This window comes from Galeopterus variegatus, unplaced genomic scaffold (genome assembly GCF_000696425.1).
Source record: "Galeopterus variegatus unplaced genomic scaffold, G_variegatus-3.0.2 Scaffold6906, whole genome shotgun sequence".
NCBI classification, from domain to species: Eukaryota; Metazoa; Chordata; class Mammalia; order Dermoptera; family Cynocephalidae; genus Galeopterus; species Galeopterus variegatus.
Window position 1 is genome coordinate 107,829 of NW_007733017.1, and position 23,020 is coordinate 130,848.

General features: G+C 53.1%; 2 protein-coding genes across 8 annotated transcripts; one reads left to right on the plus strand and one right to left on the minus strand.

Annotated features, from left to right (window-relative positions):
- Positions 1-19: 19 nt before the first annotated feature.
- On the plus strand, positions 20-3,628 carry LENG1 (leukocyte receptor cluster (LRC) member 1). 2 transcript variants are annotated; one of them, XM_008591419.1, is made up of 4 exons: positions 20-328; positions 1,457-1,636; positions 2,277-2,484; positions 3,327-3,628. In XM_008591419.1, the coding sequence occupies exons 1-4, from the start codon at positions 197-199 to the stop codon at positions 3,551-3,553; spliced, it is 747 nt and encodes a 248-aa protein (XP_008589641.1). In that variant the 5' UTR covers positions 20-196; the 3' UTR covers positions 3,554-3,628. The 2 variants fall into 2 exon arrangements, with proteins under 2 accessions (XP_008589641.1, XP_008589640.1); XM_008591418.1 differs by having other exon boundaries at positions 23-328; positions 2,277-2,539.
- Positions 3,561-21,983, minus strand: CNOT3 (CCR4-NOT transcription complex, subunit 3). Of its 6 annotated transcripts, none has more exons than XM_008591416.1 (18): positions 21,710-21,983; positions 16,356-16,430; positions 16,176-16,243; positions 15,846-15,920; positions 15,611-15,700; positions 15,230-15,358; positions 15,044-15,139; positions 13,558-13,777; positions 13,327-13,460; positions 12,698-12,754; positions 10,541-10,928; positions 10,323-10,446; positions 9,248-9,446; positions 6,910-7,009; positions 6,620-6,818; positions 6,248-6,380; positions 5,413-5,538; positions 3,561-3,970 (listed from the first exon to the last, which is right to left on the minus strand). In XM_008591416.1, the coding sequence occupies exons 2-18, from the start codon at positions 16,378-16,380 to the stop codon at positions 3,872-3,874; spliced, it is 2,262 nt and encodes a 753-aa protein (XP_008589638.1). In that variant the 5' UTR covers positions 16,381-16,430; positions 21,710-21,983; the 3' UTR covers positions 3,561-3,871. The 6 variants fall into 6 exon arrangements, with proteins under 6 accessions (XP_008589638.1, XP_008589634.1, XP_008589635.1 ...); XM_008591412.1 differs by lacking the exon at positions 21,710-21,983 and adding an exon at positions 19,003-19,028 and having other exon boundaries at positions 3,586-3,970; positions 6,620-6,836; positions 13,558-13,780; XM_008591413.1 differs by lacking the exon at positions 21,710-21,983 and adding an exon at positions 18,034-18,674 and having other exon boundaries at positions 3,586-3,970; positions 6,620-6,836; positions 13,558-13,780; positions 16,356-16,433.
- Positions 21,984-23,020: the final 1,037 nt, after the last annotated feature.

The following is a 23,020-nucleotide window of genomic DNA, read 5'->3' on the forward strand; positions in this document are numbered from 1 at the left end:
ACGCGCCGGACGTCTGAGGATCGCTGTGATGAAGAGAGCCTCAGCCAATCAGCTCTTGCTACAGACCCGGAGGGGGCGTACTAATTAGTCCAGGACCAATCCGTGGCCAAGACAGGTACAACAAGGAGGGGGCATCCTCTCGCAAATCGGAAGTGCCAGAAGGCGGGCCAGTCAGTCCACGGAACGCTACTGCGCCATGAATATCTTGCCCAAGAAGAGCTGGCACGTCCGGAACAAGGACAATGTCGCCCGCGTGCGGCGTGACGAGGCCCAGGCCCGGGAGGAAGAGAAGGAGCGTGAGCGGAGGGTGCTGCTCGCTCAGCAAGAGGTAAGTTCCGAGTTCGCAGGCACAAAAGCGCAGACGCCGCGGGCAGGATCCGGAAGCGGAGGCATTGCGCACGCGCGGTGTGCTCCGTGTGTAATTAACTGCCCAGCGCCGATCCTATTTCTGGGGACGTTTCTCCGCCAACCGTGTGCCCGCCTCCTCGAAATCTCTAATCTCTCCCGGGTGTTGATTTCTCCCACTGATGTATTTCAAGCGGTTAGAAAATAGGATAAAATAGGATATTAATAAATTTCGTTGAATTAATAAATGAACCCTTGGATGGTTCTTTCAAGGAAATTCGGATCAGTTTTAGCTTGCCTGCACAACCTGTTTATTGAGCACTTACTGTATGCTAACGTGCAGAGCGGTTAACTTACGAAATCTCTTATAAGCACCGTTAGTTCTTAGAGGGGCTTTGTCATCTCCATTTCAGAAGTGAGATGGCTTCAGAGAAAGGCACAGCGAGGAAGTGACAGGACCCACTCCCTCCGGCGTGCCCTTTCCCTGCAGTTCTCCGAAACACACAAACACCAGAAGCTTGCTTTATAGCTTCTTAATCTGTTTGGTTTGTACAGAACTTTCAGTCCCTTAACTGATCTCAACAGAAGCTTGGAGGTAGTCTGGCCTTTTTAAATTCGCATTAATTAGTAGAAGTTGCAGAGCGACTGGGTTATTCGCTTGGATCTGTGCTTGGAAATCAGATCGTCTGTCATAATGCATGTTTAGGTGCATTGGCTGACTTTATAGTTTTTTTTTGTTTTTTTTTTTTTTTTATTGCATCACTCGAGATTGGGAACTCTGGTTTAGTTTAGGCCAGGGATCTCCTCCCAACTATCCTTAATGACCTATGGTTTATTATTTTAAAAGCAGTTTACAAAACAGAAGCATTGACTCACGTGCCTACTCTCACCCCAAGGTGGGGCAGGTGTTTCTTCTGGGTTTCCAGTGCCCGTGCTTTATTTTTTGGCGGCTGGCTGGTATGGGGATCTGAATCCATAACCCCAGTGTTGTAAGACTGCACTGTAACCAACTGAGCTAACCAGTCAGCCCGTTGTGATTGCAATTTTCTGTTATGAGCACCACTCAATCCCTTCTAGGTTCTGATTGTCCTGCCTATAACTTTTTCCTCAGGCCCGCACAGAATTCCTACGGAAAAAAGCCAGGCATCAGAATTTGCTGCCTGAGCTTGAAGCAGCAGATGTGGGAGCTCCAAGTTCTGGCCCTGTGGACCTGTTTCAGGAGCTGCTGGAGGAAGGGAAAGGGGTGACCAGAGGCAATAAAGAGTACGAAGAAGAAAAGCGACAGGAGAAAGTAAGCTGGCTTCACCCACTTCATCAGAGGAATCGTGGATAGAGCTGGGGGGAAGAGGGGCACTTTGGATTGGTGCTTGAAAGTGGATGCTACAGCTATGGGGCTGCCAGGTGCAGACTCCTCAGGTCTCCATCCTGACATCAGGATCCTATAGGGATTTGAGAAGTGTTATGGACCTTTTAAAAACGTAAATCAGATCGTGTCACTCACCTGCTTTCTGGGATATGCCATCAAACTTTGGAGGTGCTATCCATACTCCTCTGCTTTGCTTAGTTCCTTCAGGTTTTTCTTCATATACCTCCCCAGAGATGCCTGCTTTTGAGATCTGAAGTAGCTCCACCCCATCCTCCCCTTCCTGTACTTTTTGTTACTGTACCTGCCATTGTCCCCCAGGGCAGGAACTCAGCCTATGTTGGTCTGTATGTCCCCAGCACATCCCTGGCACTTGGCATAGCTGACTCATGACAGGTCTTTGATACCTATTTGTTGAATGACTGCTTCTGCCTGCACAGGACCAGGGGCTCTTGGGACAGAGCACTTGGGTTTTCCCTGTTGTCACATCCACAGCTCCCTTAGGGAAGACATACATGACAACCTGAAATGACTGTATCCCTTCTCTTATATTTTCTGGCCCCCTCAGGAGAGGCAAGAAAAAGCTCTGGGCATCCTGACGTACTTGGGCCAGAGTGCAGCAGAGGCCCAGACTCAACCCCCTTGGTACCAGCTACCCCCAGGGCAAGGGGGTACCCCGCCTGGCCCAGGCCCAGATGAGAAGATCAAGAACCGCCTGGACCCTCTGCGGGAGATACAAAAGCATCTGGGGAAAAGAAAGCACAGCAGCGACAAAGGTGGTCACAGCAGAAAGGAAAAGGCAGCGAGTTCCGAGAAACAGCAGCCCAAGGAGTAAGAAGGAAGACCAAGCCCCAGAACAGACTAAGGTCCAGCCCCCCAGGGCTTGGCTACAGAATCTTTGGTCAGGACAGGCAGGGTCTAGGTCAGGCTGGCTGGGTAAAGAAGTGGTTCTCAACTTGTGTCCAGGGACCTTAGGGGTCCTGAGAAGTCAAGCCTGTTTTCATAACACCACTTGCCTTTTTTCACTCTCATTATCAAGGGTGCAGTGAGGGTTTCCAGAGGCTATATGACATGAGAAGACGCCATTACTCTGATGGCTAATGGCACAGGTACTTGTATCCAAGATTTCTCAGTTTTCATTTCTAATTCTCTATATACTAACACATAACCCACTTAAACAAAAGCTTTTTAGGGTTCCTCAGTTTTTAAGAGTATAACGGCATTCTGAGACCAAGAGTTTGAGAACCATTGGGTTAGAAAATAAAAGCAGGTTTGTCTGTAGGATGCCAGACCCCTGAGTGTAGAGGGGGTACACTGACTTTTTTCTACAGAAGGGGAAATTGAGGCCCACAGAGGGCCAAGGGTGCTGCTCAGTGTGCTTTCATGATCTGGAGGTGCACCTGATTTTAAAGACTGGGGAAGACAGAAGCCTACAGAAGGGAAGGCCCAGAGACTTGCCCATGGTGTCCCAGTACCAGGCAGCTTCCTTCCAGCAGGCTTGGAGAGCTGAGGCTGAGAGCACATTAGATGCATGCAGGGGGATTCCCTCAAAAGAGGAAGTTGGGGAAGGGGCCTCCCAGGGGCTACCAGCTTTCTGACCTAACACCTCTTCCCCTAGACCCCCATCCCTGGACCAGCTTCGAGCTGAACGTCTTCGGAGGGAAGCAGCTGAGAGGGCTCGGGCAGAGGCCCTGCTGGCCCGGGTCCAAGGCCGGGCACCACAGGAAGGTCAGCCAGAAGAGGAAGAAACAGATGATCGGCGACGGCGGTACAACTCCCAGTTCAATCCCCAGCTGGCCCGGCGCCCGCGTGGACAGGACCCCCACCTTGCTCACTGACTTCTGAGGGGATATAGGAGAGGCTGTTGCGGCCAGCCGTCATATAAAACTATTTATTCATAAATATTTTCCAAAATGAAAATAGGTTTACCAAAAAATGTCCCTCACTGGGGAGGGGAGGAGGAGGAGGGGGCAGCCCTCGCCCCTGGGCCCCCAGGATGGGGCTGAGAGGAAGAGAAAACTTCCCAGCCCCCTCCCTGCTTTCTGGGGGAGAGGGATGCCCCATGGCTTGGGGCTTCCCCCAGTCTTCCAGGGCAGGGCCCTCACCTGGGCAGGGGGATCAGCATGCGGGGGGGAGGGGGTCAGGTGTAGGGAGGGGCCGGTGTCACTGGAGGTCCCGGTCCTCCAGGTAGCGATACTCAAAGGTGAAGCCTTCCTTCTTCCGCTGGCCCCACTTCTCGTAGTCAAAGTAGATGTAGGTGCCCTGGCCGGGGGAGAAGGTGGTCAGTGAGTGGACGAGAAGGTGGTCTGGGATCTGGGCCGGACTGACAGACAAAGGGGACAGTTCTTAGGGCCATGGATGTGCCAGGCACTGGGCCAATTGCCCTACATGCACGCACTGTCTCGTTCCACTCTCACAACGCTCTTCTTGGGTAGGAAATGTTATCATGCCCGCTTTAGAAAGAATGAAACAGGGAGACGCAGGTTTTGCCCAAGGTTAGGCACCAGGGCTGGGCTTCTGCCCCAAGTGTGTCTGCAAAACATCCACTGCTTTCACCATGGCCGCAGCTTCTGAGTACCTCCCATGTGCCGAGTGCAGGATGTATGGCCTAGCATTTAGTGTTCACAAAAACCTTGAGGCAATGGGTACCATCACCCCATCCTAGAGAATGGAACAGGCTGAGTCTAAATCCAAGCGCTCTGCAGGGACAGACATTTTATTGGTGACCGTGGTAGTATGGGACTATCTGAATGAATGGATGCCCTGAAAGGCACTAACTTGGAGGAGATTTGAGACCAAACCAGGATAGGACAAGAAGCCTGTAAATGTCAGAGAGGACACAAGGAGAGGAGCTGGGTTCTGAATGAACAAGTATCTGAAATGCTTCAAAGAACGGCAACCTGGAAGAACTGAGGGAAGGGGACTGAGTTCTCTGAGGACAGGAACCTTACAATACTTAATCATTATGAGGGGGCTTGACATCAGGGAAGTATTTGGTGGAAAAGAAATCACTGTGGAACACATCAACTGAAAGTAACTTGAAAAAAATACATCCATGACACTTACTGTGTAGGAGGCACCATTAAGTACTTACTTGTTATTAACTCATTTAATACCCCAAACAACTGTATAAGGTGGGTCCTGTTACCCCATTTTTACAGGTAAGGAAATTGAGACCAAGGTTCACATGACTTGCCCAAGGTCACCCAAAGGAGCTGGGCTCAAACACTGTACTGGTAGGCTGGCTCCAGAGTGTATGTGAAAAGTGGGAGGTTCCAGTCAATTAGTTATTAGGACATGAGAAGGCCACTTAAAAAAACAGCACCCCCACTGGGTATCTGCTGAGCCCTCACTCTGCTGGGCACTGAGACATGGAGATGAAGGGGCTGTGGCTGGGCGCAGAAAGACATGCCAACCAGAATATCTTAGGCTCGACCATGCTGAGTGCTGCATGGCGGGGGACCCAAGTTGGGTGGCTCGGGGAAAGCTTTTCTGAGAAAGGGACATTTGGGATAAGACCTAAAGGGGGACTAGGAGTTAGACAAGTGGAGGATGAAGAGGACAGTGTCCCAGGCAGAGCCTGAGGGAAGACATAGCTGGCTAAAGGGTGGTTGTGAGGGGAGAATAGGCCAGCAAGAACTGCCTGGAGCTTGGGGACTCTACCCTTACTCTACCAGAGGGACTAGAGTGGGCGGGGCCCTCACCTGCTCGAACTCATCTGTGATGGTCTTGGGCTCCTCGTGCCTCTGGAACCACATCATATACTTGGTGTGGAATCGCCATGACTGCTTCTTTAGGGCCTTGGCTGCCAGGTACTGTGCCTTAGTGCCCTGGGGAAGGAAGAGTTGGGAGGGGGATCAGGGGGCCCCCAAACTAAGTGGGGGACAGGGCAGGGCATCAGGACTCAACCCAGGCCCCTGCCACAGACCATGGTCGGGCAGGACAATCCACTTGGACATGGGGCTCAGGGCACAGAACATACCAATGCTGGTCAGGAGAAGAAAAATTAGACAGGTGGGAATTGCTTTCAGAGAAGCTTTGAGAAGGAAGAGAAACTAATGTATGATGAGAACTGATAGAGGAGGCAACTTAGAACATTTCTCAAGTGGGGATGAGGGTGGAGGTTACTCATGACTCACTGGGGTCAGGAGGAGGTTGGACAGTTCCCAGTGTTCTCCAGGGAAGCCTGAAAACATGCCAAGGAGCAGAATAGAGAGAAGGCCTAGACTTATAGGAGCCTGCCTGAGTCAAGTGGGCAGGGGACTGTGGGCCGTGCGGGTGCACACGGAGGTGGACTGCGGGCTAACTGCAGTGGACCAGCCTTGCCCTCAAGCTGAGCACTTCTGACACCTCGTCAGGCAGGCAGTGGGTTAATGGACAGGTTTGGCTGCGGGTGGGGCCCAGGACTGAGGATAGGGAGGGGGTGCGGTCCCGGTGGCCGCAGAGGGACACCCACCTCACCCCTCCAGCCCGAGGGGGGACGGCGGCGGTGGCGGCGAAGCCGGGGGGCCTGAGGCTGCCCCGGGGGCCCTGCTGTACCTCCAGATAGTAGAAGATGAAGAAGAGCGTCTCGGTGGACAAGCGCTGGTAGAACTCCACGGTGTCTGAATGTGGGGGTGGCATCTGGTGGTGGTAGGGAGGCGTTGGACAGGGGTTCCGGGGGAGATACTGCCTGTGGGAGCAACAGGAGGGTCAGTGCCAGCTGCTTACCAGCTCTTGCCCTGATCTCAAGATGGTGCTCAGAAACCCATGCCCCACCTCCTCTGGGGAGTCCCAAGTCAGATGCCCAGCTTTTTACGGGGCCATCACTCTTCCTAGTCTCTCAGGACCCTGGAACCAGATCCCCAGCCACCACCTCCTCCCTCAGACTCAGGAATCATGGCCCCCAGGCCCCTCCCTATGATCTCTCACCGGATACGCTCCGAGTCAGAGGGGTGGGGCATGTGGTGCCAGGCAGCCTCTTCCATGGCCTGCTGGTAGAGCTGCTCCTTGGTGAGGGGCACAGGCCCCAGTGGACACACGCCTAGTGATAGCGGTATGTTCACCTCTGACAGCTGCAGGGGTGGCTGGGCCGAGGCCGGAGGTGCCGATGTGCTGCTCAGAATGATGTCTGTGGGGAGGGGTGGGGCTGGGTGAAGTTGGGACCAGGGCCAGCCCCTCCTCTTTGGCCTGTCCCCTCCCCAACTTCCCAGGACCCTCACCTCGCTCAGTCAGGTGCAGCGTTGGCACAGGGTCCTCAATGCCAGAGCTGATGGCTGCCCGCTCTGCCATGGACTTCAAGGAGCTCAGAGGCTCGGGAGCCTGGGGAGGAAAAGAGAGGCTTGGCCTAAGAGCCTGGGGCAGAGAACTGGGATGGGGTGAGCAAGCCCAGACTGACAGAGGTCCCTCAGGTCTGCTCTGCTGGGAGGACCATGGAGGGTCAACTGCCCACTCAACATCTACCCATGACATGTAAATGCATCATAATAATGGGGGAAACATCCATCAAGAGAGGAATGTCTAGTAATTGTGGACTCTCCACTGTGGAACACTGCAGTGCTTTCAAAAACAAGTTCATCAAATACAGAGGAAAAAAGAAAAATCAACCTGCAGAACACGTACGGTGTGCTACAATTTTTATCATAGAACATGCAAATAGTACACACTTCCCTAAGGACACCCACTCGAGTGTCAACAGTACTAGGAGGAAGGAGGTCTAATCTCTATTCTAATCTCTCTACCTTAGTTGAGTGGGTTAGAGCAGGTTTCTATTCCTTGCAGCTAGGGCTGACTCCTCTACCTACCTTGGCCATGGGACAGTTGTCCCTAACCCCAGTCCTCTGTTCCACTCCCCAAAACCCTTTAGTCATCCTTGGACAGATCCCTTCTCTTCACTTGACCATGACCCATGTAGCCCAGGCCTATTCTCTCCTGCCCAGACTTTTACACCATCCCCTTCTATTTCTCTCCTCACCAGCCCCAAGGGACCTTTCCAATAAAGTCTTACTTTCTCCCTTCTCTACTCGAAATCTTGCCAATGGTCATCACCCACCCTGGCAACTTCTTTTTTTTTTTTTTTTTTTTTTAAAGTCATAGAACCCTTTTGAGAATCTCAAAGCTACTGTTCCCTTTTCCCAGAAAAATGCACGCCCTATGAATTTCCTGTACATAGTACCTCTAAAATTTGAATGCTTCTTCTGGGCTAGAAATTGTTCCAAGAACTTTATGAGGAATAGTCTTCCAAAGAATCCTACATGGGAAGTGTAATCAAGATCATTTCCATTTTCCAGATCAAAGAAGGCAAGCATAGAAAGGACAATGACAAGACTTGGACCTGGATAGTCTGGGCCCTCTCACACTGCCTCCCCATGGAACCGACCTTACAACACACAGGCCCAAGCAACTCAACCCCACGCTCTTGCTGCCACTGCTTCAGACCCTTGGTGGTCAGGACCCCACTGCCCTGTCCTATTACACCCACCTTCACAACCCAGCCAGCTAGTACTCCCTCCTGCAAAGCGGATGCCTGTCCCTTCCTCTCTGCTAAACCCTGCCCAGACTCCTACCAATGAAGATCAATGCCCTTCCCAGAACTCCTCCTGCAGCTTCTCCTGCCACCATTAGCCCTGACCTGCCCTAGTCCAGGTATTGGTTTAAACATCACCCTCTCTAGGATTTTTCCTAGGTCTGTCTGTCTGTCATGTCAGGTGCCCCTCTGTGGGCCCATAGCAACTTCCACTGCTTCCCCATCCAGACACACTCCCTGTACAGCCTGCTGCCTGCCCAACACCCCCCATTACCACTAGCATGGAAGCTCCCTAAAGGCAAGGATGAGGCTACATTCACCCAGCACAAAGCTTAGCTCAGAGCAGACTTAAACAAGTATTTTCTTCACTGAAATGGACTTTTACAAGGGAAAAGGAAGGTGGTGAACTAGATAATAGGTCATGTGAAAACAGAAAGCAACAGTGAACAGAAATAGGGATAGAGACCAAGGGCCTGGGGGAGAGAGGGAGATGAAGGCAGAAACCCAGAGAAAGCAAGTGAGCCAGTACAACTAAGAGAAAGGGAAAGAAACCCAGAGAAACAGAGACAGGGTCCCAGAGACAGCAAAGAAGGGAGTATGAGCCCCTCCCGTGATCAAGGTTGAAAGTGCAGGTGGGGGGCCGGCCTGCTGGTGCACTGCTACAGTGCGCCGCTTGGAAGCGCGGCGGCCCTCCTGCCGAGGGTTCGGACCCCACATACAGACCAGTTCCCGCTCACTGGCTGGGCGAGGTGCGGGCGCGACACTGAGGGTTGCGATCCGTTGCCGGTCACGAAAAAAGACAAAAAAAAAAGAAAGTGCAGGTGGTACAGAAAGACCCAGAGAAAGAGCAAGTGCAAGAACGGGACAGAAAGCCAGAGAAACAGAGATCTGGGGGTGGCGTGGGGGTAGTGGGGACGGTAGGTAGAGACCTGGAGGAAAACGGACAGGAAACACCTGGAGTAAAGACGGCAGAGCCAGGACAAGGACACAGAGAGGCTCAGGGCCCACCCAGGCGGGATGTCTACAGAACCCACCTTGATCTCTGGAGCAGTGCTGAACTGTGGGGGCCCATTGAGCAGGGCACCAGCTGCCTTGGCCTCACTGAAGCTGGGCGTTGGGGAACTGGGGGGATTCACAGGCAGTGGCACCAGGAGGCTGGATCCCCCTGAGTTGTTCCCTGAGCCTGGGGCCACACCCCCAGTCCCTGTTGAGGCTGCTGCACTGGGTTCCTTCCTGAAGAGAGACGATGGAGAAGAAGACAGAATTTAGAAGAAGGTCCTTTAGGCTGCAATAGGCAGGGAGGTTTGGGTGAATATGGCAGAATCCACAGAAGATAGGTTCTGAGAGAGGCAGGCTAAGAGCAGACAGATGGGAGAGAAGCAGCTCTTCTGGGCAAAGGCAGAACCCAATCTTTGGAATCACTTCTCATCAGTAGAGCTGCGGAAGTGGGAATAAGGATTCTCAGGGTACTCTAATAGTCCACATGGCTGATAAACGGTAAAAGGGGGGATGGCTTTCAGGAACCATCCACAGAGGAGGAGGGTGTGGGAGTAAATGTTCTAATCACAAAACAAGCCATACTGGGCAGGTGGACACAGGGCAGCTAGAGCTAGGGGGAAGGGGATCCGGGAACAGGTCTTTCATGTAGAAGATTAAGCATCTTCTTCGGGCATTCTTCCAGGAAACAGGTGGATCCAGTGGAATGGTCTGACCTACGATTTGGTGTGGCTGGAGAAAGGAAGAACCTCGGGACATTTCACTTTGAAAAATGGAACTGTGATCCCTTCAGTGGGAGTCAGAGGGCCTCAGAGCAGGTAACAGAAGTGGGGAGGGGACTGTGGTGAAGCTCTTGAAAAAAAATCCCAAAAGATAAGGACATATTTTAGAACATTCCAAAAGGCAAAGCTGTGAGGCTGGTATAAATATGTCCCAGTCAGAAAGAAGTGGGGACACAACACCTAAACAAGTTGAAATAAAGAGCTTGCCGGACATTCCAACCAACAGGTGCAGGACCCAGGATTTGTGCAATGTGGTGACGGGGGAGGCACCAGTTCCTCTTTACGCCAAAAGACTGCTGCCCCCAACCCTACCAAAAGCCAAGACACTTACGAGGTACTGGGAGGTGGGTTGTGGGTGCCAGAGGGGAGGCCCAAAGCCTGGCTGCTGGCGTTGCTGCCCCCACTGCTGCTCAGAGCCACCTCTGCCGGGCTGTCTGCCACAACTGAGCTGTAACCTGGGGGAATGAAGAGCAAATGGAAAGGGGCCACCAGCTGCTAGCCAGCCATGCCCCAAACCCCTTATCCCACCCTGCCAGGCTCCCCACTTACTGGTGGCGCCATTCTGCTTGGCAGCACCTCCTCCTGTACTGCTATTACTATTGCTGCTGCTCCCTCCGCCTCCGCCACCTCCGCTGCCTCCCCCGCTAGGCTGGACGCTGGGGGGCCGGGGCTGGGTGGTGCTGGGCCCACTGGGGACGGGCGGGGCCACAGCCTGGGCGTAGGGGGTGGGGGTGCCCGAGTTGTGGCTGGGAGCTGGACTGGCCTTGGGGCCCAGGGCACTTTGGGGTGCTGCTGGAGAGGGAGCCCCATTGTTGCCAGGGGTGGTGCTCAAGGAAGAAGCAGCAGTCGGGGGGCCGGCGGGGTAGGTGGGTGGCACAGCTGGGGACTGAGGGTGCTGGTTGCTGTGGACAGGCTTGGAGCCATTTTTGGCTGGAGACTGTGGGTTGGAGAGAGCACAGGGTCAGGACCCAGCAGGCCAGCCTGTCTCCCACACCTACCCCCTCCACCCAGCTCAGGCTCCATCATTGTCCCAGTAGCCTACTCTCTGGCCTTGCTGTCCCCAGCTGCTTCTGCCCTCCTGGGGACCTCACTCACCCTCATGGTGTCAAGTCACCACTTCCATGCTTAAAGCACTTACATTTACCTCCAGCTTAGCAATTCTGCCTGGACACCTCCCCAAAGATGCCCTATAGGAATCTGACACACAATTTAGGCTGTCAATCAGAGAAGATCCATCTGAGGGCCGGCCCATCACTCTCACCTGGGAGAGTGTGGTGCTGATGACACCAAGGCCAAGGGTTCAGATCCCTATATAGGGATGGCCGGTTAGTTCACCTGGGAGAGCGTGGTGCTGACACCACCAAGTCAAGGGTTAAGATCCCCTTACTGGTCATCTTTGTTTTAAAAAAATAATCTTTAAAAAAAAAAAAAAAAAAGAGAAGACCCATCTGTCCTATGACAGAGTACTAGTGGGAAAACACATAAATGTCTTTCGTAAGACATTACCTGGAGCAGCCTAAGGTCCAAGAGTAGAAGGGAAAATCGCTGGAAATTGGACAGTAATTCTGATAGTCACTTAAAGGGTCACAGAAGCCACTCACAGGGCCATAAATTCCCAACACTCCAGAAAGTAGTGACCAGGGGTAACCATGTTTCATGGCATACCCACTGCAGCCAAGCTGCTGACAGACAACTCAGGTTCCAGTACCTAACCGGCTCCTGGACTTTTCCTGACTACCCTGTGGGCACCTCACACTCACAAAGTGTGAAATAAGACTTAGCTACCCATTTTCTTCCTGGGATCACTGCTAGGCAGTGCCAGACCTGGCACATGGGAGTCTGCCTCAGCCTCTTTCCTCCCCACTGTCTGTCCCTGCTCCCCCTTGCTGTTCCCACAGACACTGGACCCCACAACAGCCTCATCAATGTCCACTCAGTGTCTCCCCCTCGGGACCATCCCTCCCATTAGCCCACAGAGGGGCTTTGGCTCATTCCACGCCTGCCTCACATATCATCCTTGTGTAACAGTGTTTCCTAAAGTGTGCTCCTATCCTAGGAAATGTTAATAGGGTTAACAGGGTTCACTAGGGGGAAAATGAATTCTGAAAAGTGCTGCCTACAGTCTTACCCTCTTGGAAACTTGTGATATACACTATTATTAGCACAGTAAAGACCCTGTTTGATTTTCTGTGTATGTTACTTTTTTTGGCAGCTGCCTAGTACAAGGATGGAACCCCAGACCTTGGTGTCATCAGTGCCATGCTCTAACCAACTGAATTAACCAGCCAGCTACCCTATTTGATTTTTTGACCCATCACTTCTCAGGCTTGTTTGACCCCTTCAGAGCTGGTCCACAAAGTCTAAGCCTCTCAGCCCAACCACCCCAGGCTCTGTGTTCACAGTCAGGACCCTGACCTCGCAGACCCTGCTGGACTCATCTCTTGACACTTTCAAGCTTTCTGTCAAAACTCACTTGTTTTATAGGCTGCCTCTCCTCACCAGGCTAACTCTATCTAGTCTTCCTCTGAAGTCCAGCACACACACCACTCCACAGCATTTCCCAACTGCCTTCAGGGTGGCACTGATTTCTGACCCATCTCTGTGTCCTGGAGACCAGCACTGTGGCCAGCACTCAGGTCTTAATATGCCTTTGGGAACCCATGAATAAATGAATAACATGCATGTCAATTTCATGCTTGGACCCACCTGGCTGACTTCACTATCTGTCGAGCGTCCCCTCTTCTTATCATCTTCGGAGTTCTCCTGAGGTGGAGAAGGCAAAGTCAGCGACTGTGTGACTTCCAGGAACTCAACACAGAAACACCAATCTCTAAACCTCCCAGGGACCTGGGCCCAGCTGATTGGCCCTGTGGCCCAAGAGCTATACAAATACCTGACCTTAACCTCCCTGGAGACACCACCTAAATCCGGGCTCCCCAGTGTTCTCTTCTGGGAGCCAGCATTCACCAGCCAGCCTCTTAAGGATCTGGGAACCTGCTTTCCTTTGGGAATCCAAGCCTTGTATCCCTGTCCAAGGTAGCTAGCTGCCCAGCCTCACAGGCACCCCATGCACTGGCCCCTCTTACCTCCCACACACAGGACCTACATGTGGTCCCAAACCTGCCAAGGATGCAGGGTCCACCCTCTCTGCTCTTTACATCCCTTAGGGACCCAGACATAGGGCCTCAGTCACTCTAAGAGACCAGTCCTTGGTTACCTAGATCCTGCTTCTTGAACTACCTCCCCCCCAGGCCACTTCTGGGAGACCAGTCTTCCATCTCCTTAACTCCCCGCCCCTTGAAAATACAAGTTACTAGTGCCCTGTGGGGCCTCACCGTGGTACAGTTGGCCGGGCTGGGCGGGATGGGAGAGCTGGAGGTGGTTGAGGTGGGTGTGCTGCTGGACTGGTTGAAGATTTCATCCTCCATGTGGCTGTGGCTTGGTGGGGAGGTGGCGACCAGCGCCTGTGCTGTGGTGGCAGGGAAGGGGCGTGCTTAGCTGGCTCAGATGCCCCCCTTCCTGGACCCCACCCCATTGTGCCCGGCAGGTCAGCCCTGGGGCCTCACGAATGTCCTCGAGGTCCAGGTCGTCATAGAGGAACTCATTCTCCTCGAAGTCAGGGTCCTGGGATGAGTCAACATAGTACTCTACATCGTCCTTGATCTTGCGGATGGCATCCACGAGGATGGAGTCATTGTCCAGCATGCGCAGGATGGTCTCCAACATGCGCACGTGGTAGCGGTGCTTCTCGATATGCCGCTTCAAGCCTTCGATCCGGTCCTGCTTCTGCTGGCGAGCCCAGGGCCAGGCTCAGGGGCTGCAGAGCACCTGCTTGGCCCCTCCTGCCCCCACAGAACCCATCCTCAGTCCCTGACCCCTGCGGAGACCCAGAGGCTCCACTCCAGCCCCTCCTGGTATGGGGCAGTGTGGAGTCTGCCCACCCTCTGATCCCTGTAGAGACCAATCTTAGGCTTTTGACATCTCAGAGATCCCACCACTTCCCTCCCCAGACGCTTTTTGGCCCCAAGAATCCCTGGAAACTTTGAAAAGACTCTGAGGCCCCTGTGCCACCCCCACAATCTGGCCTCTATACATACCTCATCTGACAGCCCAAATCTCTCAACTGAGCCCACCCACCAGCACTGACCACCTTCTGGGACACAGATACTGCCCCCTGTCTTGCTCCAACAGTAATAACAATAATCCCCACCTGTGGGGAGCTTGCTCTTTACAATCACTATAATCTTGGTCATCACTAGCCTGCCCCCCACTCTATCCACATACCCCTAAGGGAACCCAGATTCAGAGGCCAGCTCCTGCCCCCTCATAAGGCCCTTTAGGATTTGACATATCATAGCCCCAGTTCCAAATCATCCTCTCAAGGACCCATTTTCTCCCCTCCAAGCCCATGGTTCCCAAACCCCTCAGAGTCTGACACCCAGCTCTGGCACATCTCCCACTTTCCAACCCTCCCCAACCCGTTTCCCTCAGGACCCACTCTCTGTTCCCCTTATTTCCTGTGCCAACAAGTAGACACAGTTTGCATCTCTCTAAACTCAATCCTACAATCCTGGATTTTTGGAATCTGGGTCCTCAGCATCCACCTTGGTCCCAGACCACTCTTCTCCTTCAGATCAAATTCACTGGATCTTCAGTGCCCTGCCTCCTCCATACCTACTATCCTCTCCTTAGAACCTGGGGCCCTCTCAGTGCTATGAGGCTTCCTGCCCTGGGTGTCCTCAGGTCTATCATAGCCCAAGTTGAACCTGAGTTCATCTTCCCCTATACCTTTCTTCTTTGCAATGGCCCCACTGTCTACCCAGACACCCAGGGGGGCCTGAGATTCTGTCTCAGCTCCTCCCTGCACTATCCAGTCAGCAGCTAAGCCCTCCCCATCCTGCCTCTTGAATCCCTAATCCCAGCTGCTGACCCTATCCACCTTAGGAATCCAGACATTGACTTCCACGGGCCCAAATAACTAGCGTCTCCCACTTGCCAGCCCATCCCCATCCCCATCCTCCACTCTGTGGGCATCAGGTCTCCCTCACTCACATCCTTGTCACCCTTCTTCTTGCGTGTCTGCACAGACAGTGACTCCACTTCACTCTCAAACTGGTCCACCTGCATGTTTAGAGTGTCGATGGTATTCTGGGGGAAGAGAAAGGGAAGAATTAGCCAGGGTTCTCATGTATGCTCAGGGCCCCCAGAGTTTACTTTCTTGTCTTTACCCCAACTCACTGTGAGCCACTGGCCAACCTCTTCCTTCTCCTTCTGGGCAGGGTCCACCTTCTGGGCCAGGCCAAGGCCCTCCTTGCTGTAAGCTTTGGTTTTGGTCTCTCGTTCCACAACCTTGAACCGTTCCATTTGCTGTGGAGAGTGCAGTTGGCAGAGGGACTTTCAAAGGTGGGAGAGGAGCCGACTAAGGGCCTGCAGACACTCAAACCTGAGCCTTGAAACCCCACCTTTTGGGTTCTGAGCTAATTGCCTCTCCTTTTCTTTTAGGCATAGGGTCCTTACTCCTCTTGGGGACCTCTGGAATCTGGCTACTTCATGCCCTCTGGAGTCCTAGGAATCTACCCACCTCCCCACCTCTTGGAGACCAAGGCTCTGGGCTCCTACCGTCTCAATGAGCTTGCGGTTGTCTATAAGCTGCCTCTTGTCTTTGATCTCATTGGACGCTACCCATGTCTTGATCTGGTCCCTCAGCCGCTGCAGATGGGAAAAGCAAGAAAGTCAGACCTCAGGACTGGGGAACTGAAGCCCCAGCTCCCTCTTCTCCCTGGGACCCAGTAGTCCACTCTCCCAGTTCCCTCCACCCTCAGGACACAGGAGTCCGGCCCTCCAGCCCCCTCACTTGTAGCTTCTTAATCTCCTTCTTTAGGTCAGCCTCATACTTTTCTTTCTGGTTCGCGTTGGCTGCATTGTGGAGCTGAAGGATGGAGAGAATTCAGGAGTCAGTGTGGGAGTGGCTGTCCCAGTACCCGCTCCAGTGGTAAAGGTCCAGTCTCTCTCTTCCTCAGGAACTCTGGGAACATCCCCCACCTCAATCCATCTTAGAGCTGCTTCTCTTAGGTCCTCAGCATCTGGATATGTAGCCTTCTCCCTGGTCAACACCCAGAGATCCTAACTTCCTCCTGTGCTCTCCTCCTCAGAGACCCAGAGTTTAGGGCCCCAGCCCCTGTACCTTCTGCCAAATATCTTCAAACTGCTCCACGCCCTCGGACACCTTCTTGAGGCAGCGATCAATCTCACCTGGCCAGGGGGGGAACGGAGGCTATTAGAATCCTACCAAGACAGCAGGCATCCAGAGTTCCCAGAAGAGAGAGCATGTGGCTTCATGTGCTGTGGGCAATCAGTCTAGTACCTTGGAGTTTGCGCTTGTCCGCCATCTTCCCTGCCCTACAGACGCACTCTCTTCATACTCTCGCGGAGACGGACGCTACTAGGAGAAATTGGGAAGGAATTAACATCTATTCTCCAGCTGATCCAAATCCAGAGACATGGATGTGGTTGGGAACAGTGAAGTAGGTGGGATGGTAAAGGGAAGAAGCATTTACTATCTGGTGACAGAGACCAGGCCCAATTCTCCTTATGCTCCCTCAATTGCCCAGCATCGGGTCTGGCTGACAGAAAGACCCTGGCAGTTTACTGAAAGAAGGAAAAATATATACTTTTTGTGTGCCTCTGACCCTGGAAGTGGAAAATTTCAAGACCATGAAGAACCTTCTCCCCAGATGATACTCAAAAGGATTGTCCAGAGCAGGCAAAGTCATGCAGCACACAACTAAGTGCTGGGATGAAGGCATTAGTCCTGAAGATCACACTTCCTACACAGAGGGGTTGGGCACAGATGTGACTAAGAGATGTCACCCCCTCAGACAAGTCAAAAGATAAATGGAACTGGCACCTCACCAAAAAGAGCCTGATACTGTGTACATATGTATAAACTGTAGGGGAGGGATAAGATATTAGGGGATTGGGGGGAGGGAAGGGGAATGAGATGCCTAAAACTACAAAAAGCCAAACCCACTCATACAGACAGGGCTGGATGCCAATAGAAGGCCTTAAATCTCCAAGAAATTTATTCCAAAGTAGAATCCTTAAACCAACAGAAGAAAACATTCCTAATCCAAAAAGGCTGATACCAAGAAGGGTTAGAAATTTGGGAGCAGGAGGCAGTACCCAAGAGAGGGCTGGGAGAAGACAGAAATCTTACAAAGATAAGAGGGTGAAAAGGTACCTCATCTGTGAGGAAGCTGATCTGCATGCAAGAAGGAATTCTATATCAAATGGATAGGTAATTTAAAGACTCAGGGAAACATAACCACCAGGGCAGGCACCCAAAACTTAGAGAGAGGGGCTTCTTTACCCTAAAGGAAGTTACATGCAACCCACAGGGGACTGAGGTCAAAGGGGAATTACCAGCAGCTCTAGTCTAGGGAGAACCCTCACCTTAGGGCCTGACACCAAGACCAAGGGAGCCTTGGGAGAGGAAGGGTTATGCTAAGAGGACACCAGAGCTGCCAGCAGAGGTTGGCCCCATTCCCTCGGAGAGGGGGCCTATTCTGAAAAGCACAGCTCCCTGAGATCCAGGGAGTGCTTCCACTCTACTGGCACAGAACAGGGGTCCCCCAGAGTGGCCATTAACTGTAAAGGCAGAAATGGCCCCACACCGAGGACTAAAACCCTCAACCCACAGGGCAGTCATACCAAAAGGGTCCTCATCCACAAGGAAAGGAACATCTGGAGAACAGTCCTGTCCAACAGAACTTTGCAATGTTGGAAATATTCTATATCTGCATTGTTGGCCACTGAATACTTGAAATGTGGCTAGTGCAACCAAGGAACTGAAGTTTTTCATTTTTAATCAGTTACTAATCACCATATTGGCTAGCAGTTACCATATGGGACTGTTTATCAGACAACAAGTATTAGAACAAGAGGCCCATAAGGATAGGGCTAGTACCTTAACCCCAGGGAGTTTCTTCCGACCCCCAAACCTATAGGGACCCATTCTGAATGGTGGTAGGTAGAAGTGGTACCTTAGATTTGAGGAAGCTTAAATCCTTTTAGTAAAGGACCCAACCAAAGGAAACAGCAGTTTCTTCTGAGGGACTCTCAGCCCAGGGTCAGCTGACATGCCATAGGTGGGGAATCTCTAGGAAGGCAAAGAAACCAGACAAAAGGACCCAGGACACAGTTCCACAGAGGGGACTCAAACTCAGGGGGGCAAGAAGCTTTGATCTGGGGAGCTTATACAAGGGCCTGGACACCTCTGAGGTCCTGAACAAAAATAAGTCTTAGCTCCAAAATCCTAACAATGCCTCTTACTGCACTGAGGGAACAGGAACATTAAACAAGAGCTTATATCCCACTCACCATCCCAAGAGTCCAAAGGAGGGTGGTCATGGGCAGGTGCCCTAACCCAGAAGGATTAGATGTCTCAGTTTACATCCCTAAACAAGGTACTCCACACCTTGGTGAGGTGATGCCTTCCTCAAGTCCTGACACTGGAGGGGCTGGGACTCTAGCACAGGACAGAAGGTGATACCCCCACAGAGAGAGGACAACACTGCGGCAGCAAGAGAAGTAAGTTCTGAAAGAGTAAGCAGCAAGGTCCCAGGGGAACAAGAGCCCTACCCCAGAGAGGTGATGTTTCAGTCTGACAAAAGTGGGCAACAGCTGAGACCCATGGACGACAATACCTGATTTAGGGAAAGACAGCTCCTCCACAGAGAAGGGGCAAGTACCATAGGCTCAGAGTACCTGTCCCCTAGAGAGGCTGGAGCCTTAGCCACAGAGGAGGCAATACCCATCCCCCAAAGAAAAAGGACATACTTCAGATCCCCTCAAAGGACCAGGGAGAAAGGAAACTAAACCTTGAGTCTTGATGCAAACATGCCACCACAGAAGATATCCATTTGGGGCCGGCCCGGTGGCGCACTGCTACAATGTGCCGCTTGGGAAGCGCGGCGGCGCTCCCGCCGAGGGTTTGGATCCCACATACAGACCTGCCGCTCACTGGCTGAGCGAGGTACGGGTGCAACACCGAGGGCTGCGATCCCGTAGCCAGTCCCGGTCCGGTACGGGCACGACACTGAGGGTTGCGATCCGTTGCCGGTCACGAAAAAAAAAAAGACAAAAAGGAAAAAAAAAAAAAAGAAGATATCCATTTGCTCTAGGGGGGACCCACTAGGATCACCCATGGGAAGGTAACTACTGCAGGGCCCATCCTGAGGTAGGTGGGCAGCTTAGGCACGGATGAACTTGTGCTCTGACAGCAAAGTCACAAACAGCACTGAGGAATCTGGGAACCTTGGCCCAGGAGGAGACTTAACCAAGGGGATCCTTTGTCCAACAAGAGGAAGGCACATTCCCACAGGTAAGGAGCCTGTACTAAGGAGGGTAGGTGGGGTGAGCAGTATACCAGACTCACAGGAGACAACAACTCTACAATAAGGGGTCAAAACTAATAAATAAAAGCCCCCGAAACTTCACCTCAGGGGAGGTGACACCATCACACAAAAAGACTTGATGACAAATAGGGCAGGAGGGGCAGAAGACTTAGTCCTGGGGGACTAACAAGCAGTTCTTAATCATGGAGCTGTCATGTGCCCATACAGAGAGGTCTTGTGCCATGGCATGAAACGCCTTGATTTAGGATAGCTTACACCTCTACAGTAAGGAGCTCTGGGAAGTGATATTGGAGGGTGACCTGACGGAAGGCTGCTGACGCTGCCACATAGAAGCTCTGGGGCTCTGGAAAGTTTATGTTTTAGGTCCTGGGGTGGAGGCAGTAATCTCCCCATTGAGAGGCCTAATACCAAGGGTGTGGGACTGGGAAACCCCACCTCGGAAAGGTCACACTAGAGGAATCTTTAGTCCCAGGGAAGGTGACTACAGTGGGGTCTCTCAAGTCTCAGGTACCTTACATCTCACAGCAAGGAGCCTTTGCCTTTGTCCCATATAGTGAGAAATCATAAGGAAGGAGGTTAGAAGTACTAGCCAGGAGCGTCTATACCAGAGAGGGCTCCTTAACCTCATAGTGGGGATACACATAGCGGGTGTGGACACCACAAATCCAGAAGAGAGGCTGATACCAATAGCAGGGAAGGTAGGAAGCTTATCCCTGGGGGAGACAACACCAAGAAAGGTTCCTTACCCTAGGGAGAAAGCACAACCCGAGAGAGAAAGCCCATACCTCAAAGTATGGGGAACCTTAGGTCTACGAAGCTTCATACTCCTATATAGGGGTGGGTAGATGTGAGCCCTCGTTCTATACTGCTTACGCCAAGTGGGTTCTTTTAGTGATGAGATTACATATCCACAGTAAGGGATCTGACACAAATACCAACGGGAATGAGATTCTTGGCTTGCGGAGAGATGACACCCCAAAGAAGGAGACTGATGTGAAAAGTGGTAGACTCAAATTCAGGGACGCATGCCCATGTGGTGAGGAGAGTGGGGTAAGGTATCAAAAAAAACCTTACCAAAAAGGCAGGAGCATTAATCCTGGGGGAGGCAACAGCCCCTACAGTGGAGAGGCAAGTCCTACTCAGAAGGGGCACCTGCACTGCCTACAACGGAGCTCACTAACATGGTGAGAGGGGGAAGCTTAGGAGGTTTCACCAAGACAGGACCAGGCACTTCAGACCCAGGGAACTAAACAGCCCCATATCAATACCACCACGGGGTGTGACATCACCAGGAAGCCCACACCCAGAGGGGAAGATAGTTTGGATCCAGGGGAGCTCACATCCACAAAGTCAAAGGCGGGTACCAACACCAAAGGGGGATAAGAGCTGAGAACTAGAAGCATAAACACTGAAGACAGTCCTGAATCTCGGGGCGGGGGGTCGTCATACGCCCCCAAAAGGAAGGCTCCCTGTGCTGTGGGATGTCAACACTTTGGACGTCTAAGGGACTTTTCACTATCTGAAGAGCTGCATACTAAAGAGGTGGAACTCTGGCTGAGGCTTCAACTAACGGGGCTGATATCTTCATTCTTGGGCTGTTTATCCTCCATTCAATCTCCAAAGAGTGTCACTCATTAGATACCCTGGGGAAGCTGGAAACTTACATCCAGAGAGGTTATGCTCCAAAGAGAAGAGATTAGGGAGGGATGCGGAGGAGCCTTGCCCCGGGATGAGTAACTCCCCCACCCCCTAAGGGGGTCCTAGTCCTTGAAGGTTTGCCCCCCCACACACACCACAGTGAAGTAAGAAGCCTCAGCGCGGAGACGGCTCCCTAACACAGGGACTAAGGCCGAAGGAGGAAGGAAACTGAGTCCCGAGAGGGCGGGCACCTGGGACCAGGGGCGCCTCCATCCTTGCAGCCAGGAACCAATACCGACACGCAGAGGAGTGGGCTCCTCGCACACGGCAGGGTTCGCACCCTCACACCCCTACAGGGGGGCCCGACGCGGATGCCACGCGGGGAGGCGGCGGGAGGGACCTGGGGGTCCGGGTCGCCGGAGGGTCCCCCGAGGGGTTGCTGAGAGGCGTGAAGGAGGAAGAGGAGAAGGAAGGGGAGAGGGAAGGGGCCGCCCCCGCCAGCAGCCCCGTGCTGCAGAGAAAGCGACAGGGGGGTGGACGAAGGGGGGGCCGTGTCGCGACAGACGGAGGTGTCGCCAGGGCGGGAGGCAGCGGGGAAGGCGGCCGATGGCGCCGGGGGAGAGAAAGGGAAGGGGTCCGGCCCAGTCGAGCCTGACGCTCTCACCACAGGAGCTGGCGCCGCCGCTGAGGAGTGTATCGCGACAGGCGGGGGAGGCGAGCGCCCACCGCCTTTTTCTCGCGCCCCGGGCCCGGGCGCTATCGCGATAGCGGCGCGAAGCGGAAGTGGGGTGGGGGAAGTGGGCCCGGGGTTGTTCTGACGACCGGGGTCGGGGCTCAAGGGAGGCCGCGGCGTCTGCCGATGGCTCCGCGGAAGCTGACCGGGCCCGGTCCAAGATGGCGGCGGCAGAGGAGGCCTCCCCTCCTCTCTTCTCGTCTCTGGCGCCGACCCTCCCCCGAGCCCCAAATATAGGCCTATCATTGCTCCTGCTGCACGTCGCTCTTAACCATTGGAAACGTCCGATTGGTTCTTGTCTGCGATGTGGCCAGCCCCTTCTCGCGGACTGGGCGGTCCCTCCAAGGCGCGGCGTTCGATTGGCCTCCCGCGCAGCCTGCTAGGATTGGCTCAGGTTTTCCTCCCCACTCCTCCTCCTCCTCCCGCCTCAGGGCACAACACGCCAGCGCGAGGACCCGTGCGTCAATCAAGAGGCCTGGGTCGTGCTGATTGGGTGTACCAGACCCCCTCTCCTAAATCGATTGGCCGGGGGGAGGAGCTAGGCTGATCAGGGGCGGGAAGCCCTCCGCCAAATTTAGAGACGTTTTTTAATTGGTTTTGGGGGAATATTCTGCCCTAAAACCATTGGATGGTCCTGGAAGTAGGTGGGGAAAGTGGAAGAAGGCATGGAGAGTGGGCGTTAAAGGCAGCGTACCTAATGAGAGACAGACAGGTGCCTTCAAAGCTGGAGCCGAACCGAAGCCATCTGCCAATCAAAACAGTCGCGGGGCCAAGGGGGAGGAGCTGGGCAAGAAAGTCCACTCCTTTCCCTATGTTGGTCCTGACTGTTGTCATTCAGTCCAGTTTGGCCAATAGCGTAGCGAGTGGGCGGCACCTGCTAAATAAAGCGTGTGAAAGAGGGTGTAGCCGGCAGGTGTGGAACTCCAGCACATCTTTCTGCGTCCCGGCTAGGTGGGCAGGTCTGTCAGCTGCATCGTCTTTCTCCCAAGAGTCTGGCACATCCCTGAAACTCAATATTTGCTGAATGAAAGAAGGAAGGAACCAGAGACTTGCTTCTAAGTCATTGGCACCATCCATAGCAGAATTGGTTGGGAAGCGTGAGGCGTAGAGTTTTTGTCCTGCCTCTGACTAGTTACGTGACCGGACCGTGGGACTGTCATTCTCCTCCGCACCTCCCTTTCCTCAGTTTTATGAGGACGCTGCAGAAGGTTTTTTTTTTTTTTTTTTTTTTTTTTTTAAAAA

Coding starts and splice junctions, on each gene's coding strand:
- LENG1 (XM_008591418.1), top strand. CDS start 197: ATGAATATCTTGCCCAAGAAGAGCTGGCACGTCCGGAACAAGGACAAT. Junction 329..1,456: donor TGCTGCTCGCTCAGCAAGAG/GTAAGTTCCGAG, acceptor CTTTTTCCTCAG/GCCCGCACAGAATTCCTACG. Junction 2,540..3,326: donor GAGAAACAGCAGCCCAAGGA/GTAAGAAGGAAG, acceptor CTCTTCCCCTAG/ACCCCCATCCCTGGACCAGC.
- CNOT3 (XM_008591412.1), bottom strand. CDS start 16,380: ATGGCGGACAAGCGCAAACTCCAAG. Junction 7,010..9,247: donor GCACTGCTCCAGAGATCAAG/GTGGGTTCTGTA, acceptor TTTCCTCCCCAG/GCTCCCGAGCCTCTGAGCTC. Junction 6,837..6,909: donor GCTGCACCTGACTGAGCGAG/GTGAGGGTCCTG, acceptor AACTTCACCCAG/CCCCACCCCTCCCCACAGAC.